The sequence below is a fragment of the Mytilus galloprovincialis genome, chromosome 9 (genome assembly GCF_965363235.1).
Source record: "Mytilus galloprovincialis chromosome 9, xbMytGall1.hap1.1, whole genome shotgun sequence".
Taxonomy (NCBI): domain Eukaryota; kingdom Metazoa; phylum Mollusca; class Bivalvia; order Mytilida; family Mytilidae; genus Mytilus; species Mytilus galloprovincialis.
Window position 1 is genome coordinate 90067592 of NC_134846.1, and position 16652 is coordinate 90084243.

The following is a 16652-nucleotide window of genomic DNA, read 5'->3' on the forward strand; positions in this document are numbered from 1 at the left end:
TGTTTCATCTATAGAGACATCACTTTGGAATGTAACCAGTATAGAAAAACATGGCAGCGCCTAAATTTGCATTCTTGGGAGGTCCAAAAATAGAGGTAAGAGTAGTGCAGAATTTTAGTGTAAGTTTAAACTCTAAGAGGTTTAGGGCACATACATGTTGAAAAAATGCCACACAGCCCTATACTTTGAACCTTGAATAAAATAGTAGTGCCTTATAAACTTTCCGTTCTGGTATATTATTTTTCATGACACTTCATAGTAAAAGTGTCACAGTTTTAGTCGCAAAGAGAGTTCCTATAGAAAATTTAATTGTATATCTTAACAGAATTGAAACCGATATATGTATCTATTTATATATTTTTTCATTACAGAATAACTGGATTTCAATTAATTTTATTTGTGATTAAGATTTAGCATTACAGGATCTATGTATGTGACATGTTAATTTGAAGCATTAATTTGATACGTGAATACACGTGATCAGTAGTCAATGTACACCTCATCCTCCATCAGCATAATCAACTCGGAGACATTCATGTAATCAGTAGTCAATGTACACCTAATCCTCCATCAAGTCGGAGACATTCACCAGAAATCATTCCACTCTGGTCACTCAGTAAAAACACTACGGCATTAACTACGTCTTCTATCTCTGAAAAAAAGTTATTAAACACGACATTAATACAGAAAAAGTGGACAAAAAGACAGTGGTTTGATCTTGGGTACAATATATTTGGTACATAATGCGTTTTTGACGGGTTATGATATTGTTACACTTATGTCTTTGTGTGTGAATCTATTGGTAATTCAATCTTGGAAATATAATTTTTATATTCGGTGTAGTTGATTTATAAATCGGTTCTTTGTTCTTTGTCCTGATGTTACATCATTGTCCGATGTAAGTTTAAGTTAAGTTAGGATAAGTTTATTATTGTTAAACCCTTGACCATTCTTAATATCGGTCCATTTAGAATTCAGCAACTTAAATGTTGCATTTGGTTCCCGTTTTTGTTTCTTCTTTTTTTAAAGTTAATATGGCCGGTTTATTTTCGGATAAATTGTTCATTTTTTAATTAGTTTTGCCATGCTAGAGCCTTTGATGGCCTTCTTCGCCTTTTGGATTGTGATTATTGATGAAAGCAATACAATGGTGCTGCCGTCGAAACATATGACAGTGTTTCTACAAAGCATAACTGCGTCTCCAGATGATTTCTTTTATGATAAATATTTACTAGAAACTGAATGACATATCTTGTCGTCTTGTACGTTTCGTCTACACCATAATGGGATTGATCGTATTTATTTTTACCTGGGAATCTTCCCATTGGTGTCAATGCAAGCAGTGGCATTAATTCGTCTTTGTATTTCAGCGTCAAATCCGTCCACACCACAGTAGGATTAACTGAATTCACTCTTATCTTAAGAAACAAACAAAACAGTATATCATAACAAAACAATTTAAATATGCAAGAACTTTAAGACTTTTCTCTTATTTTTGAGTGTAAATTCACATTGCGATAAGACGTGTCACGGTACTTGTCTATCCCAAATTCATGCATTTGGTTTTGATGTTATATTTGTTATTCTCGTGGGATTTTGTCTGATGCTTAATCCGTTTCTGTGTGTGTTACATTGTAGTGTTGTGTCGTTGTTCTCCATATATTTAATGCGTTTCCCTCAGTTTTAGTTTGTTATCCCGATTTTGTTTTTTTGTCCATGGATTTATGAGTTTGAACAGCTGTATACTACTGTTGCCTTTATTTGTCGCTTACTAAAATTAATAACTTGCTTATTTAAAAAAAAACAAGTATTTGTTCCAGTGGCTGAAAACAGAGTCAGGCAATATACATAATATTTTGAATACATTTTGTTATTTGAAAGGAGAGACGTTAGCAATCGTTATCAAAGGTACCAGGCTTATAATTTGATACGCCAGACGCGTGTTTCGTCTACACAAGACTCATTAGTTACGCGCAGATCAAAATAAGTACAAAGTTGAAGAGCATTGAGGACCAAAAATTCAAAAACGTTGTGCCAATTACAGCTAAGGTAAATAATGCCTGGGATAAGAAAATCATTAGAATTTCGAAAAATTCATACTTTTGTAAAAGGAAATTTATAAAAACGATTATTAAGATATTTGACCTATCTAACACCAAAGGTGTAAAAATGACCATAGCTAGCTGTTAGTTAACGGAGAGTATTCTCAATTCTGTACCTTGATTTTTTTGTTGTTGTTGAGATGTTCAATACCCGGCCACGTCTATTTGTACTTTTGTCCATCTGATGAGTTAAGCCTTTTTTCAATTAATTTGTATAGTTCGTTTTTATTATATACTGTTATACCACTGTCCAAGATTAGGACATCAATAAGCCGTTAGTTTTCTCGTTTGAAATGTTTTACATTGTAATATCGGGGCCTTTTATAGCTGACTGCGGTATGGGCATTGCTCATTGTATAAAGCCGTAAGGTTACCTATAGTTGTTAATTTCTGTGTCATTTTAGTCTATTGTGGAGAGTTGTCTCATTGGCAATTATACCACATCGTCTTTTTTTATATATATATTTGATATCCATGTCAACATCGAAGTGTTGACTACTGGGCTGGTGATACCCTCATCATCGAAGTGCTGACTACGAGGCTGGTAATACCCTCGGCGACGAATTATCCAACAGCAGTGGCATCCTCCCACCGGTGTTAATAGTATCAAAGGTACCAGGCTTATTATTAAAGACGCAAGACTCGGGATTTTTCTACACAAGACTCACACCAAGTGACAATATAAAATTGTGAGTCAAAGAATAATGATAATAATAATACTTTACTAGTATTCCAAAGCCATACAGCTTATGTAATATACAATCTTTTTTAAATTAGAAAAACAACCCAGATAAGACTATACTCAATAGGAAATAAGAGGAAACAATATTTCACTCATAACTACACAGATAACACCATGAACCAAAGCATTTTAGACGATTTTTATTCCACCCAACACTAAACACAGATTTGAACAAAAGGACATCAGACGATCAACAATATTTCACAAACAAAACACTGATAACACCATGACCAAAAGGAAATAGGAATAACATTTTATACACACTACTTTCCAGACTCAAAATTATGCAACACATTTCTACATCAAAATCCGATTGAACTCAGATGTTTCAGAATGGAATGCAGTTTCTTGGTATTAAATGATAAACAAATATTAGATAAACAAATCAAACAAAGTCCATGCGTGAGCAGAACGATTAATACCCTTTTCAGTAGGTTCCTTAATGACTAATTCATCAGTATAAATGAGCTATACCAACATTATGGGGTCCTAGTTCTAATGACATACATTTAGTTAACATATCAATAGCTGATTTTGTTACCTACATTATGAGGTCCTAGTTCTAATGACATACATTTAGTTAACATAACAATAGCTGATTTTATTACTTACATTATGAGGTCCTAGTTCTAATGACACACATTTAGTTAACATATCAATAGCTAATTTTGTTACCTACATTATAAGGTCCTAGTTCTAATGACATACATTTAGTTAACATAACTATAGATGATTTTGTTACTTACATTATGAGGTCCTAGTTCTAATGCCATACATTTAGTTAACACAAGTACACAGCCGTGATAATATCGCGGGTCCGTGACTGAATTAAAGTATATAACTATGCCTAAGCCTTATTTTAGTGATTGGTATTGTCATCTGATAAAGTCATGTCGATTATAAGATACACAGTTTTCTCTGCTTTCTAATCTTTCTGTTTGAACCCGTCGACCTGGAACTTATCAATTATTGGAAATATTAATTATTTGGAAAACAAAAGGTCCAGGCTATCCAGGAATGGGGTATTTTTTAATCAACAGCATTGTCCTATATTAGTTATCTTAGAAAGTCTTGCTGGTTGCTGAATAAAGCTACAATAGGGAACAATTTGACAATGATTGAATTTAGTAGTGTCAACCCTTTGATTATGACCCGTGTATATAGCAAAATCCTAAATACACCGTTTGGTGGTGCGCCTGTCAAATGCGGAACGTACAGATAAGGTAATAGCTAACAGGTGAATATACTATTGGTATCGGTATCGGATTAGACCCGGAACTTGTTAATTATTGGCAATATTAATTATGTGGAAAACAAAGGGGTCTGGAGTGGTGTAATTTTTAATCTACACCATTGTCCTATATTAGTTATATATAGAGTTGAATTCTTTGATTTGTCGTTTTTACCCGATAACGGCTGACAAATTGGACCTCGTAATTTTAGTATTATAGATATCAATAGCTGATTTTGTTACCTATATTATGAGGTCCTAGTTCTAATGACATACATTTAGTTAACATAACTATAGTTGATTTTGTTAACTTCATTATGAGGTCCTAGTTCTAATGCCATACATTTAGTTAACATAACAAAAGCTGATTTTGTTACTTACATTATGAGGTCCTAGTGCTAATGACATACATTTAGTTAACAAAACTATAGTTCAGTTTGTTTACTTCATTATGAGGTCCTAGTTCTAATGCCATACATTTAGTTAACATATCAACAGCTGATTGTGTTACCTACATTATGAGGTCCTAGTTCTAATGCCAAACATTTAGTTAACATATCAATAGCTGATTGTGTTACCTACATTATGAGGTCCTAGTTCTAATGCCATACATTTAGTTAACATATCAATAGCTGATTTTGTTGTAGAATAGACACATCCGTCAGCTATTGCCTTTTCAGACAAGATACTGGACAAGTTAACTATACTTCCACCTTTTCCACTGTCTATCATTTTCTTAGCAATAACCTACAATGATCATAATATTCCATCTAAAAATAGATCGTCTGCTTTCAAACATTAAATTTTAAAATCTGTGTAAATTCAACTTCGAGATGTCTTCGTAATTTTTATTGGTAACAAAAAGTTGTATGAAAACTTCCATGATGACAAACTAATTACATTTTACATGTTTTAACTAGTTGCACAAATCATTAACATACTCTATATTTGTAAACCATCAGTCATGAGGTAACAAATCTTATCAGTTACATAAATGCTTTCTGTTTAACAAACTAATCATATAAATCGCCGTTGTAAGTCCAGTGCTTGTCTTTTACAAAATCTTAAAACATCAGGCTTTGAATAATTGACTTTCCAGTATAATTTTTTTTTTAAAGAAGTAGATAAACTATTAAGTTACTTTTGTAAAAACCGACAGGACTTTAACAAAACAGACTAATTTTGTGGTACTTGAGGAACTTTTGTTTTTATGCTCTTCAACTTTGTTCTTGTTTTGGCTTTCGAACTTGTTTGATCTGAGCGTCACTGAGTAGTCTTGTGTAGACGAAACGCACTTCTGCCGTATTAAATTATACGCCTGGTACCATTTGATAGCTATTATTTGTGTGTTTCTCTGTCCTAGATGTTCTCCCATTTATATGTATTGTAGTCCTGTCATGTAATGTCATTATTGCCATAAAAGCGGGCGGTTCTGTTAGCCACAAATCCAGGTTCAACCCACCAGTTTCTTTTCATTAAAATGTCCTCTACCAAGTCAGAAAAATGGCCATTGTTATATTTTTGTTTGTTTCTGTGTGTGTTACATTTTAGTGTTGTGTTTCCGATGTGTCGTTGTTCTCCTCTTATATTTGATGTGTTTCTCTCTGTTTTAGTTTGTAGCCCGGATTTGTTTTTACAGTGGTATTCTACTGTTGCCTTTATCTACTACGTTTTTTTGGGTCATTCCAATTGTTATTTTATAGTGTGTCGTTCTATGTTGTGATGTTATACTATTGTTTCAGAAAAGGAAGAAGATTTGGTACCATCAAAACGTTTAATCTCGCTGCAATTGTTTGCACCTGTCCTAAGTCAGGAATCTGACGCTTAGTGGTTGTCGTCTGTTTATGTGGTTTATAAGTGATTCTTGATTTTTCGTATTTATATAGATTATAATTTGACCGCTGGTTTTCCCGTTTGAATGATTTTGTTTTTTGTCCATGGATTTATGAGTTTTGAACAGCGGTATACTACTGTTGCCTTTATTTACACTAGAAATTGTTGGGTCCTTTTTAGCTTGCTGTTCGTTGTGAGCCATAGTGCCGTGTTGAAGGCCGTACCTATAATAATTTATCTTTATCATTTGTTACTTGGACGGAGAGCTGTCTCATTGGCACTCATATCACATTTTTCCTATATCTATAAACCCCACCAGGCAAATTTTGAATTAAGCAAAATATTTTGATATCAATTACAAACCTAAATTGATATATATAACTTTTGGACTATTTTGAATCTCGGTCTATTTCTGAAATTTATTCTTACATACTTTTGACGTTTTAACCCTGTATGCTAATATTGTCTATTTGAAATTAAAATTGTTTGTATGTACATTGAACGACAAATATATGTGACGTATATAATTTTCTGACGTCAGACACGCGAATCAATGAATGTGTTTGTAGATAGATGTTTTTGTGTTCTGTTAAATTGTTCCTTTTAAAATTGTTACACGATGATGACTGCTGTACCCATATTTTGACTATTTTATTTATTGTGTCTGTTTAGTTTAACGAATCATTGTAAATATAACGGAATGTGATGCGGCTGTCATCAAAGTGAGAGGGTTAGTACTATAAAACCAGGTTTAATCCACCATTTGCTACATTTGAAAATGCCTGTACCAAGTCAGGAATATGACAGTTCTTGTCCATCCGTTTTTTATGTGTTTTGATATTTGATTTTGCCATGTGATTATGGACTTTCCGAATTGATTTTCCTCTGAGTTCAGTATTTTTGTGATTTTACTTTTTTTTGATAAATGTATCATTCAAATCATTGACACTGATGAAGCATGTGGAAAGTCATATAAAATAAACGAGCTTTTATTGAAATTTTAGAATTTTCTCAAATTAAGGTTAAATCTAAAACGTACGAAAGAATAGATAATATATTCAGCAATTAGAGAAATTTTCATTTTATGGCAAATATGGATCTTAATTGTTCTCTGTTAAATTTACCTGAGACACGTTGAAAGTTCCTTTAAAGTTGACGTCAAATATCCTGTAATCAAAATTAGAAAAGTAGGATCGGATAATTATAAAGTTTCAATGGGATTTAGTATATACTAGACATTTAGTACGATACATGGGGTAACTCGCCACCATAAGAACTATTCAAGCTAATGCATCTTTCCATCGACAAGTCATAAATCGACTGAGAGAAAACAAATCCGGGTTACAAATTACAATTGAGGGAAACACATCAAACTTTAAGAAGAAAACAACGTAACAACAGAAACACCAAAGCAATATTAAAAAGCAGACGACAAAGCAACACACAGAAACGAACTACGTCATTCATCTCATCTTATTCATGTTATAATAACAGTGTTTCGATTCCAAAACTTTAAACCGTTAATTTCCTCAACCTTGAGTCGTCATCGTATTTTAAAAAGTGATTTGAAATACAAGAATAAAACTAGCATCTACAATAGTATGTGAACTTTAGTTCAATATCTTACATGTCAATGTTTTCTTTTGGAGTATCGATGAATGATGACTTCCCAGATACACCAGCATTGTTGACCAGTAAGTCTATGTGTCCGATTTTACTGACTTCCTCTCTGGTTTTATCCCAATCTAGTAGGTCTACGTTGATAACTTTGATGTCTGGTACCTAAAACAATGAACAGCAGTATTATTAACCATAAGGTTTATGTGTCCAATCTAATTAGGTTCCTCTCTGGTTTTATTCCAGTCTTTCGGACCTATGTTTTAATACGTTCATGTTTTGTACCTAAATAAAGATATCATTAGTATACCGCTGTTAAATAGTCAAAATTCACGATTAAGCAAACCACAATACATCCAAAACTGATGAAAACACCTTGACTATGAGAGATAACCAACGGAATTATAGAAACTCTAAGCTACAACAAAAGTAAACTCCAACCTGCATAGGAACGGACTGTTTGATAAAAACTACCATATTCTTGACTTGGTACAGGACAGTTTGAGATTGGATGGTGGCTCGAACCTGATTGTATGGCTAGCCAAACTTCCCGCTTGTATGGCATCGTTAAAAAATAAAACAAAAATGACGATATTACATGAAAGGAATACAGAACAAATAAACGCAAGAGATTGTTCGTATATTGATTACTATGAAATAACACTGATTTCCGATAGATATTCTTATTTAATAGAATTGATTCGTTTTGTTTATAAGATGTGCAAGACGATTTATTAGATGGGCTGGTTTTCTTCTAATTTCTGTATTTCCAAACGACTGATTAATACAACTTTTCGAAATATTTTGGATGTTTTTTGTCGTTTGGGGTATTAGGAAAATTCTGTTTTTTAAGTATAAAAACAAACAAGTTCAGAAAATTTATTCATATACGTTATCTACTGATATTAAGTTAACTCTGATTCTATTTCTAATAACCTATCTTTTATCTATCTAATTACCTCCGATTTTAAACTATCTAAATCAGCCTGTGTTCTACTAAGTGCAAATGTTTCTGCTCCACATTCTGCTAACTTTTTCGCAATAGCTCGACCAAATCCTATAATTTATATCACAGTAGAATATATCATATCTATTTGCAAGTTTTTACTGAAGTGGTAATAATTTCAAAACATCAGATTTCAAATTTGTGGATAAAAAATTTATCATAGCAAATCAAAAATCATGTGTCCTGTTAACTAATGATAAAACACATGGTAATTTTAGATCCTAGAATTTGTTCAGTTCTTTACATTAATTTTACCGAGTGGTAAAGTTATAGATCGTAGATTTGGTTCTACACTTTGAGTAAAATAATTATAATTTCGTCATTCCTTATTTCTTTGATTCTATTTTTGGACTTAACCTGTCGTCAGTCTTATTGAATAAATATAGATGGATGTAGTTACATTATGTTAGTTTATAATTCTTCCATCATAGCGACAATTTATATTCGCGTTATTTTTATACTCGCGAAACACTCGAAAATAAATCGCTCTCGTAAATTAGTTGCTTTACAGTATACTATTGATACTTACATTTTGGCATTGAAAAAGGTCATGACATTCCCTAACTGTTTATGGCGTCTTTAAAACTATATCATTTGCCGGATTGATACTTTTGACCGGAAAACACGATTAGTTTATCAGTTGAAAATTAAACAGTCGCAAGCATGATTATCTCCGGCACATTGTCTTTGTCCATTGCAAGTCAGGAGTGTGAAATTTGGTGATTGTTGTTTGCTTTGTATATATATATATATGTTTCTTTTGTTGTTCTGTTCATACATCGGACTGTTTGTTTAGCATGGAAGGGATGAGCTTTAAGCTTATACTATCATGTGAGTGTTGTTCATTATTAAAAAAATAACGATGACTTAACATGCTACCAGTGTAGACCTAACCGATCCCCATCCCAAATATATATATTAAAATACACAAAAACAGCAGCGGAACTAAATAAAAGATACAGCAAATGCTTTTGTTAGGAGAAACCTGTATATAATTATTACATTGTATTACTTTATACGTTTTATTTCCGATTTATAGCATCATCAATAAAGTTCAAAATACACTTACCTTTCCCAGCACCGGTAACAAGAGCTCTCTTTCCATCAAATTGCATCGCCATGTTCTAGTATTAATGTATACTGTTTCACACTTTTTAACTACAGGAAAGGGATGACCTCAACACACTGTCTGTTCACCTCAAGGCAACCTATCACTTTTATCTACATATAGGGTTAAATAAATGTATGCTTTGTTGTCTGACGATTTAATAAGAATTTAAGTACAATAATTGTCATGATTCGTGTGTACTTCATATTAACTGATTGACGCTTATACAAAAATCATTTGTGAAAAGGGTCTTCTTTCTTAAAACTGTTTAAATCGACACGTTTATTTTTCTATCATCGCCTTAAATAGTTTTATCTGGACAAATGTAAAAACAAAGGCGATGTGATAAAATAAATTTCCCATTGAAATTGTAGTATTATTTTAATTTAAATCTTCATACAAAATGAATGAACAAATGAATAAATAAAAATTGATTTTAAACAGAACATTATCTATATATTATAATTATGCGTATAATTATTACCGTGTCGAATACGGATATAACGTTCGTGAAACACACATGTAAATAGTATTGGCAAACTTTTTTTTATAATTACCACAATCGGAAAACAACGTGTATTTTTGTCGCCTACTAATTAACTATAAAACGATTATTTTATTTTAAAATTTATAAGATAAGATCATTGAAAGTCTTTATTTGGATAAATCAGTCCTTTCGCACTTTAATCATTCTTTAGATTAACATGGTCATGGGTGTCTTTACTGATATAGTCTTTCATGAAAATAGATATCTTTAATAATAACATTGTGTTGTAATTTAATTCTGAGATATGCATACTACATTTAAATCATAGGTTAATGTGTCACTGGATGGTCATTGCATTGATGCATGTCTTAAATTCCTTTTAATCTATATTAAAAAGAAATCCTTCGGGACCATTTCTTCACTTGTTCACATCTCCTTTTATGATGATCTTTTAAACGGAGAAAACATTTTGAAGAATAAAAAAAGTAACTAAAAATTTGACTCACTGATGTCGATTTCGATTAATTTATGCACATAAATAATGAGATCGCTACAATGGTTCGTCGTACTAATAAGTTTTGTTTGTTCATACTCAGCCTGAGTTGTTTCACTGTGCCTCGCATTAGTGAAATAGAAGTTTCATTGACGTATTCGGATTTCTAAAACAGATCAACTATTCATTTCTTTAACTTTGATTGTCTGTCAAAAGGAAAAATATGTGTGTCCGATTCAATACTCAAGATTTTTTTGTAAATTCGTAATCATCAGGCCGGAAATAATTGATACATATATTTTGAAGGGACAACTTTTACCTGTTTCTGTATTCTTTATTTTTTCTTTTGCGAGGTCAATGGACTTTATTTCAGGAGCACATTCTTCTAAATTTGGAAAAAAAACTTCAGCAAAACGGTTAGGATTGGTTGACGACACATTTACAGAAATATGATCAACGGAAAACAAACGCTAATACAAAACATATTCGCTGAACCGTTTACAAAATTATTTAATTGAAACCACATTAATTGTCATTAAAGTAAAACATATAGCAATTGAACGTGTCAAAACAATTCAGCTCATAGTACAATTGATAGTGTATTAGGAGAATGTAGAAAAAGAGGAACGACAGATACCAAAGGGAAAGTCAAACTCATAAATCTAAAACAAACTGACAACGCCATGGCTAAAAACGAAAAAGACAAAGAGACAAACAATAACACACATGCCACAACATAGAAAACTAAAGAATAAACAACACGGACCCCACCAAAAAATAGGGATGATCTCAGGTGCTCCGGAAGAGTAAGCAGATCCTGCTCCACATGTGGCACCCGTCGTGTTGCTTATGTGATAACAAATCCGGTAAATAGTCTAATTCGGTAGGCCACATTCATGAAAGGGAAGGGGATTGTAGTTACGACGTAAGGAAAATATCCGATATCATTTGTGAAACGGTTATTCCATAACGGTCAACCAACTCGTGATATCGTCCGTAAAATTAACGATGGTATGATTTCAACTTCACCAATAGTTGATACGCAGTAAGACTGGTCCTGAGCATTAGCGGAAATGCAATAAGGCTGGTCCTGAGCATTAGTTGATACGCAATAAGGCTGGTCCTGAGTATTAGTTGATACACAATAAGGCTGGTCCTGAGCTTTAGTGGATAGACTATAAGGCTTGTCGTCAGCTTTTGTGGATAGGCGATAACACTAGTCCTGAGCATTAAGGCTGGTCCTGAGCTTTAGTGGATATATTATAAGGCTTGTCGTGATCTTTAGTGGATAGGCAAAAACACTAGTCCTGAGCATTATTGTTACACAATAAGGCTGGTACTGAATATTAGTGGATACACAATAAGACTGGTCCTGAGCATTAGCGGATATGAAATAAGGCCTGGTCCTGAGCATTAGTAGATACGCAATTAGGCTTGTCCTGAGCTTTAGTGGATAGGCAATTATACTAATCCTGAACATTAGTAGTTACACAATAAGGCTGGTACTGAACATAAGTGGACACACAATAAGGCCTGGTCCTAAGCATTTGTGGATACGCAATGAGGCTTGTCCCGAGCTTTAGTTCATAGGCAATAATAATCACATTCATGAAAGGAAAGGGGATTGTAGTTACCATGTAAGGAACATATCCGATATCATTTGTGAAACGGTTATTCCATAACGGTCAACCAACTCGTGATGGCGTCCGTAAAATTTACGATGGGATGATTTCAACTTCACCAATAGTGGATACGCAATCAGACTGGTCCTGAGAATTAGCGGAAATGCAATAAGGCTCGTCCTGAGCATTAGCGGATAGGCAATAAAGCTGGTCCTGAGCATTAGTGGATCCACAATAAGGCTCGTCCTGGGCATTAGCAAATAGGCAATAAGGATGGTCCTGGACATTAGTGGATACGCAATAAGGCTGGTCCTGAGCTTTAGTGGATAGATTATAAGGCTTGTCGTGAGCTTTAGTGGATAGGCAATAACACTAGTCTCGAGAATTAGTAGTTACACAATAAGGCTGGTACTGAACATTAGTGGATACACAATAAGACTGGTCCTGAGCATTAGCGGATATGAAATTAGGCCTGGTCCTGAGCATAAGTAGATACGCAATAATACTAGTCCTGAGCATTAGTAGTTACACAATAATGCTGGTATTGAACATAAGTGGATACACAATAATGCTGGTATTGAACATAAGTGGATACACAATAATGCTGGTATTGAACATAAGCGGACACACAATAATGCTGGTATTGAACATAAGCGGACACACAATAATGCTGGTATTGAACATAAGCGGACACACAATAATGCTGGTTCTGAGCATTAGTAGACCAGCAATAAAGCTGGTTCTGAGCTTTAGTGGATATGCAATAAACTTGTCCTGAGTCTTAGTGGATACACAATAAAGCTGGTCCTACGCATAAGTGGATAAGCAATAAAGCTGGTCCAACGCAAAAATGGATAAGCATTAAGACTGGTACTACGCATAAATGGATACACAATAAGGCAGGTCCTGAGCATGAATGGATACACAATAAGGCTGGTCATGAGCATTAGCGGATAGGCAATAAAGCTTCTCCTGAGCATTAGTGTATACGCAATAAGACTGGTCCTAAGCATGAGTGGATACAACATGAGGCTGGTACTGACCATTAGCGGATAGGCAATAAGGTTGGAAATGAGCATAAGTGTAAACACAGTAAGGCTGGTTCTGAGCATGAATGAATACAGAATAAGACTGGTCCTGAGCATTAATGGATACACAATAAGGCTGGTCCTGAGCATTAGCGGATAGGCAATAAGGCTGGTCCTGAGCATTAGTGGATACACAATAAGGTTGGTCCTGGGCATATGTAGATACACAATAAGGCTGGTCATAGCATTAGCGGATAGGCAATAAGGCTGGTTTTGAGCTTTAGTAGATACGCAATTAGGCTGGTCCTCAGAATAAGCGGATACGCAATAAGGCTGGTCCTGATCCATAGTGGATACGCAATAAGGCACTGTAATAACCATTAAGGAAAGTAATGTATGCGAATATAACGGAACACATTTGGCCATGCTGTGTCTGATGTCTTTTTGATAAATATACAAGGAGAACTTTAGAACAAGCAGGTCAGGATTATTACAGTCCGTTGGTAGATAGTGGATAGTTTAATCTTTGTTTGATTTAATGGAATTTATTTTTAAGTTCGGTATTTTTATCATATTTATTCATTCCTTAGAGTATAATGATATAAAATGTGACAATTTACATCTGTTATCCGTAAACATGGTATTTATTTAAGATGTGTATTCTCTTTGAATGTCTACAGAGGTGTCATATCCTCCTTAATAAATCCGTAAATTAATTTTAACCTTCTTACAGATAACAATGTTTTTAACTGAAATTGGTGAACGAATCCATATATTGGGTGGCTTCCATTCATATTCTGAATATCTGTGTGTGGTTTTTTTTTCTTCAGAAAATTAACAACCAGTGTTTACATCAAAACACACATCGTTTAGTCATAAAAAGATAAATTTAGCTCAAGAACTTTTCGCAAACTTAGTTATAGTAGTAATACGATAATTGCAGAAAATCCAATAGTAGAATACCGCAGTTCAATAGTCATTAATCGATTGCGAGAAAACAAATCTAGATTAAAAATTAAAACAGAGAAAAATACTTTAACTATACGAGGAAAAAACGGAATGAAAACACCAGAGTACAGCAAAAATTAAACACCAACATACTGCAATATTCTAGATTTTAAAACAAAATGACGGATGGAACCTGGTTTTAGCCAAATCTCCCGCTTATATGGCAGTGTTAAACATATATCGATAAAATGACAAGCTACGTGACAGGAATATAGTACCGCCAAGAACACTAAGCACAGAAAATCACATAAATATATGATATAAAAGTATATTACACAATTTAAATCGCAGTATAAAAACGGACATCCTCCTTTTTCAACAAACAGAACATAACAAACCATGCATGGCGCATATATTATCCCGAAATTCACACAATTAGAGGGACCGAAATTAAAAAATTCACAAGTACTTCCACCGTACAAGTTAAAAGTAATTATCAGTATTATGACAATCTCGAATGCTATTTTAAATCATTGTTGTGACTACGTCATAATTATTTAGACTTACGCAACACTTTATCCATGTAAATGAGAGTTCAATCGACTATATTTACAAGAAGAAAAATGTGAAAGGTACCAAAATAAATAATTAAAACTACAAACGATAGGAAATATCACAATATTCAACTGAACACACAAGGAAACCTCATGACTAAGCACATGAATGTGATGTACAATTACCGAGACACGTCGTATAGCAATGGAAATTCACACTCGGCAAAACAGTCATTGTGTTTACATGTATTTTGATTTAGTTAAGCCTTCCAATTGATATCTTATATTCGATACCTCTGCTGGTGGACTAGTAGTCCCCGAGGGTAGCATCTTCTCAGTAGTCAGTGCTTCGGTACTGACATGATTTAACAAACTTACTAAATTGTCCGTTTATAAATTTTGAAATTATTATTAAACTAAGGTTTCAACTCCCCCAGGCAAAGATGACTTTAGATGACTTTGGCCTTTTATTTAAGGTACTTTTGACATATAGCTCTTCAACGATTTTCGCTACTTATCCATCTTCGAATTTCAAATGTTTGGCTTTGAGCGTTCCGGATTAAGGTAAATCCAGAAAAGCGCTTCGGACGCAATTAATTATTAAACGTGTTGTTTTCCATTTTATTTTTTATAGTGTGTCTTTCTATGTTGTGATGTAAACTATTGTTTCAGAAAAGGGAGAAGGTTTGGAAACATTAAAACGTTGAATCCCGATGCAATTGTTTGCACTTGTCCTAAGTCAGAAATCTGATGTTCAGTGGGTGTCGTCTGTTTATATGGTTCATAAATGTTACTCGTTTCTCGTTTTAATTTGATACTGGTATCTATGATGAGTTTTTTAATATAGATTAGACAGTTGGTTTTCCTGTTTGAATGGTTTGACACTAGTAAATTTGGGAGCCCTGTATGGCTTGCTGTTCGGTGTGAGCCAATGCTCCGTGTTGAAGACCGTTTACTTTTATAAATTGTTACTTAGATGGAGAGTTGACTCATTGGAAGTAATACCACATCTTATATCTATGTAAGACATAAACAAATGACAACCATTGAATTACAGGCTCCTGTTAGTTGAATTCCAACCCTTCTCTAACCTCGGCCAGTGGTGTAACAGTACAACAAAAGGACGAACTATACAAACCAGTTGAAAAAGGCTTGCATGTAACTCATCATAAGGAATAAAATAGAAATACATTTATTTAACAGAGTGGACCTGGCCGGGTTCTTGTATATCTCAATCAAAAAAAATTACAAGTACTCACAGTTACTGCAAGCGATTTCAAAGCCAGTAATAACTAAAAAAAAGTCTTTAATTTCTTTGAATCCAATTATCTTTTTTCTTTCTTTCTTTATCTTCTTTTTATTTTATTGGATGGTGTGGGGGTGTTCATTAGTACTCCTCTTAAATTTGATGCGTTTTACTCAGTTTTAGTTTGTAACCCGGATTTGTTTTTTTTTTTTTTCTCAATCGATATATGAGTTTCGAACAGCGGTATACTACTGTTGCCCTTATTTAAAGCTTGCGGTATGGCGTTGGCTCATTCTAAAAACCTTCAGACACATTGACTTGATAGTTGTATACAGCCTTGTTGTTTTGTTTCTGTAAATGTTGATCTTCTTTTCCTATGCTATACCATGCATGTATATTCCTTTTAGTTTAAACATATTTAATTATAGTACATTGGGAAACAAGTTTTGCTACTTATATTAATCCCTTTCCACTTTGAGTGTGCTGGTGCTGCCTTGTAGCGGCATTAGCCTACTCTTTTTCGAAATCTACAAGGGTGCCTTTAACGTGCAAGAGAATTGGCTCTCTCTTAACACGGGTCAGCCATTTATCGTCCCCTCCGACAGACTATCATCGTATCCTCAAGACCATACTCG

General features: G+C 33.8%; 1 protein-coding gene across 2 annotated transcripts; it reads right to left on the reverse strand.

The window, feature by feature from the left end:
- Positions 1-377: 377 nt before the first annotated feature.
- On the reverse strand, positions 378-10168 carry LOC143046311 (D-erythrulose reductase-like). 2 transcript variants are annotated; one of them, XM_076219413.1, is made up of 9 exons: positions 10124-10168; positions 9601-9752; positions 8485-8582; positions 7536-7690; positions 7033-7075; positions 4658-4822; positions 1310-1418; positions 560-652; positions 378-498 (listed from the first exon to the last, which is right to left on the reverse strand). In XM_076219413.1, exons 2-9 carry the CDS (start codon positions 9650-9652, stop codon positions 488-490), a joined length of 726 nt encoding a protein of 241 aa, XP_076075528.1. In that variant the 5' UTR covers positions 9653-9752; positions 10124-10168; the 3' UTR covers positions 378-487. The 2 variants fall into 2 exon arrangements, with proteins under 2 accessions (XP_076075528.1, XP_076075527.1); XM_076219412.1 differs by having other exon boundaries at positions 378-652.
- Between the last annotated feature and the right edge of the window lie 6484 nt (positions 10169-16652).

Excerpts from the sequence above, each read along its gene's own strand:
- LOC143046311 (XM_076219413.1), bottom strand. The coding sequence starts at position 9,652 with ATGGCGATGCAATTTGATGGAAAGAGAGCTCTTGTTACCGGTGCTGGG. Across the intron at positions 8,583-9,600 it reads TGTTACCGGTGCTGGGAAAG|GATTTGGTCGAGCTATTGCG; the intron begins GTAAGTGTATTT and ends TATAAATTATAG. Across the intron at positions 653-1,309 it reads ACCAATGGGAAGATTCCCAG|AGATAGAAGACGTAGTTAAT; the intron begins GTAAAAATAAAT and ends ACTTTTTTTCAG.